At 42.8% G+C, this 2450-nt stretch overlaps 1 protein-coding gene across 1 annotated transcript; it reads right to left on the bottom strand.

The window, feature by feature from the left end:
- Positions 1-388: 388 nt before the first annotated feature.
- Positions 389-2444, bottom strand: LOC109953785 (gastrula zinc finger protein XlCGF57.1-like). The gene has a single exon (XM_020589247.1). The coding sequence runs from the start codon at positions 2376-2378 to the stop codon at positions 1020-1022; it is 1359 nt and encodes a 452-aa protein (XP_020444903.1). The 5' UTR covers positions 2379-2444; the 3' UTR covers positions 389-1019.
- Between the last annotated feature and the right edge of the window lie 6 nt (positions 2445-2450).

Below are 2450 nucleotides of genomic sequence, written 5' to 3'. Positions count from 1 at the left end.
CACACAACATTAATTTGGAGTTTACATAAAAAAGAAAAAACTCAAGTTTCTTTTACGTTATAACCAGTACCATATTCTATGCAGATATCAGCTGGGACCACAGAATCACAGCCAATGACACCAACAAGCTCTGGAACTAGCTCCCAGTCTCCTATGTGATGCGAACCAGGTTTATTGCTTGTGTATGAAGGCCACAATATGCTAACCCCTGGCCATAGGAATAAAGCTTAAACTCTCACACTAAGGTGGAATATTTGAAACATGTTAAAGCTCCAAACACTGCTTGAGGTTTTATGATGGAGATATTCACTCAGTAATTGACTACCATGAACCTGTGAACCGAGTTCCCTGCAGACCTCCCTCTTTCATGTTTTTAATTCAGAATAAGACCCCAAAACCTCCCAAATAACAACAACCTGCAGTTATAGTGGCAGCTACATTAAACCCTTAAACCCTCAGATTTTATTGTACTGAGACATTTTTATAAACTAGTATACTCTGGCTCTTTGAGGAAGTGTTACATTTTGTCTGAAAAACCAATAAAAGCCGCGACACTGGCCACTTAAGAGCATACTTGTTTTGCACAGTATTTAGTTGACGTAAGATGTTATCAAGAATAGAAAATTTAAAGGACAGTGTGTATTATGTAATAAGTAAACAGCTGGATATTTTATATAAAACATTTTCTGATATAACTTCCTAAACATCACTTCCCCTCTCAACAGCCAGCCAGTTTGTATGGAATTCATCCGAGCAACAAGCCCAATCAGAAAAGTGCTGCTTGTGTTGTGACAATTAAGTTTCTGCAGCCAGGCAGCTTATCATCGCAAGGTTGCTACTACCTGCAAGGTTGCTACTACCTATAAGGTTGTCTCACACAAGAACATTTGGAGTTTACATAAAAAAGAAAACTCAGTTTCTTTTATGTTATAACCAATACCATATTCAACGCAGATATCAGCTGGGGCCACAAAATCACAGTCAATGACACCAACAAATTGGAACCAGCTTCCAGTCTCCTATGTGATGCGAACCAGTTTTATTGCTGGGGCAGAGTTTTCGTATGTCCTGTAGGATGGGAAAATCTGCCCATCTACAGTCAAGTTTGTTACAACGCCCATGTGCCTTTTAAGATTTCTTGGTGTGGTAAATCCTTTCTCACAATCACCAGAACCAAAAGGTTTCTCACCTGTGTGGACTTTCATGTGCCTTTTAAGATTCCCCCTTTGGGTAAATTTTTTCCCACAATGATCACAACCAAATGGTTTCTCTCCTGTGTGGACTCTCATGTGCTTTCTAAGATCTGCCCGTGTTGTACATTTTTTCCCACAATCATCACAACAAAAAGGTTTCTCTCCTGTGTGGACTCTCATGTGCTTTCTACGATCACCCTGTGTGGTAAATCTTTTCCCACAGTCACCACAGCCATAAGGTTTCTCTCCTGTGTGGACTCTCATATGTACCGTAAGCCTCCACTGTGTGGTAAATCTTTTAGCGCAATAACCGCAAACAAAAGGTTTTTCACCTGTGTGGACTCTCATGTGCAGCTTCAGTTTACCCTGTGCAGTAAATGTTTTCTCACAATAACCACAACCAAAAGGTTTTTCACCTGTGTGGACTCTCATATGCAGCTTAAGATGCCCCTGTGTGGTAAATCCTTTCCCACAAGCATGACAACCAAAAGGTTTCTCTCCTGTGTGGACTCTCGTGTGGATTTTAAGATTCCCCTGTGTGATAAATCTTTTCCCACAATCATCACAACCAAACGGTTTCTCTCCTGTGTGAACTCTTATGTGGAGATTAAGATGCCCCCGTTGGGCAAATCTTTTCCCACAATCATCACAACCAAACGGTTTCTCTCCTGTGTGAACTCTTATGTGTTTTTTAAGATCTGCCCGGGTGGTACATTTTTTCCCACAATCGCCACAACCAAAAAGTTTCTCTCCTGTGTGGGCTCTCATGTGCAGCTTAAGTTTCCCCTGCGCGGTATATCTTTTCTCACAATTACCACAAGCAAAAGGTTTCTCTCCTCTGTGGACTCTCATGTGCATCTTAAGATGCCCCCGTATGGTAAATCTTTTCCCACAGTCATCACAACCAAAAAGTTTATCCCCTGTGTGGACTGTCATGTGTTCTGTGCAGTTATACCCTTTCCCAGAATCAGCTGGACAGACTTGTTTCAGCGGCTCTGAGCTCTTGGCTCCAGGCTCCTCCTCAGTCTGACACTGAAGATACTGTGAAGACTGAGGTCTGTCCTCATCCTCTTCGGTTTTCACATGGACACCAGTGGACAGGAACTTGGTGTCATCGGCCTCCTCCAGTCCTTGCAGCTGCTCTGCCTCCTGACTGGTCCAGAGTTCCTCCTCTTCCTCTTTCATGTGGTGGAGATCTCGGGCCTCCTGGTCCAGACTGGTGTCCTCCTGATCCTCTTCAGTCTTCAAATGGACACT

Source organism: Monopterus albus, unplaced genomic scaffold (genome assembly GCF_001952655.1).
Source record: "Monopterus albus unplaced genomic scaffold, M_albus_1.0 scaffold1324.1, whole genome shotgun sequence".
Taxonomy (NCBI): Eukaryota; Metazoa; Chordata; class Actinopteri; order Synbranchiformes; family Synbranchidae; genus Monopterus; species Monopterus albus.
This window is presented reverse-complemented; position numbering and strand designations above follow the sequence as displayed.

Coding starts and splice junctions, on each gene's coding strand:
- LOC109953785 (XM_020589247.1), bottom strand. CDS start 2,378: ATGAAAGAGGAAGAGGAGGAACTCTGGACCAGTCAGGAGGCAGAGCAG.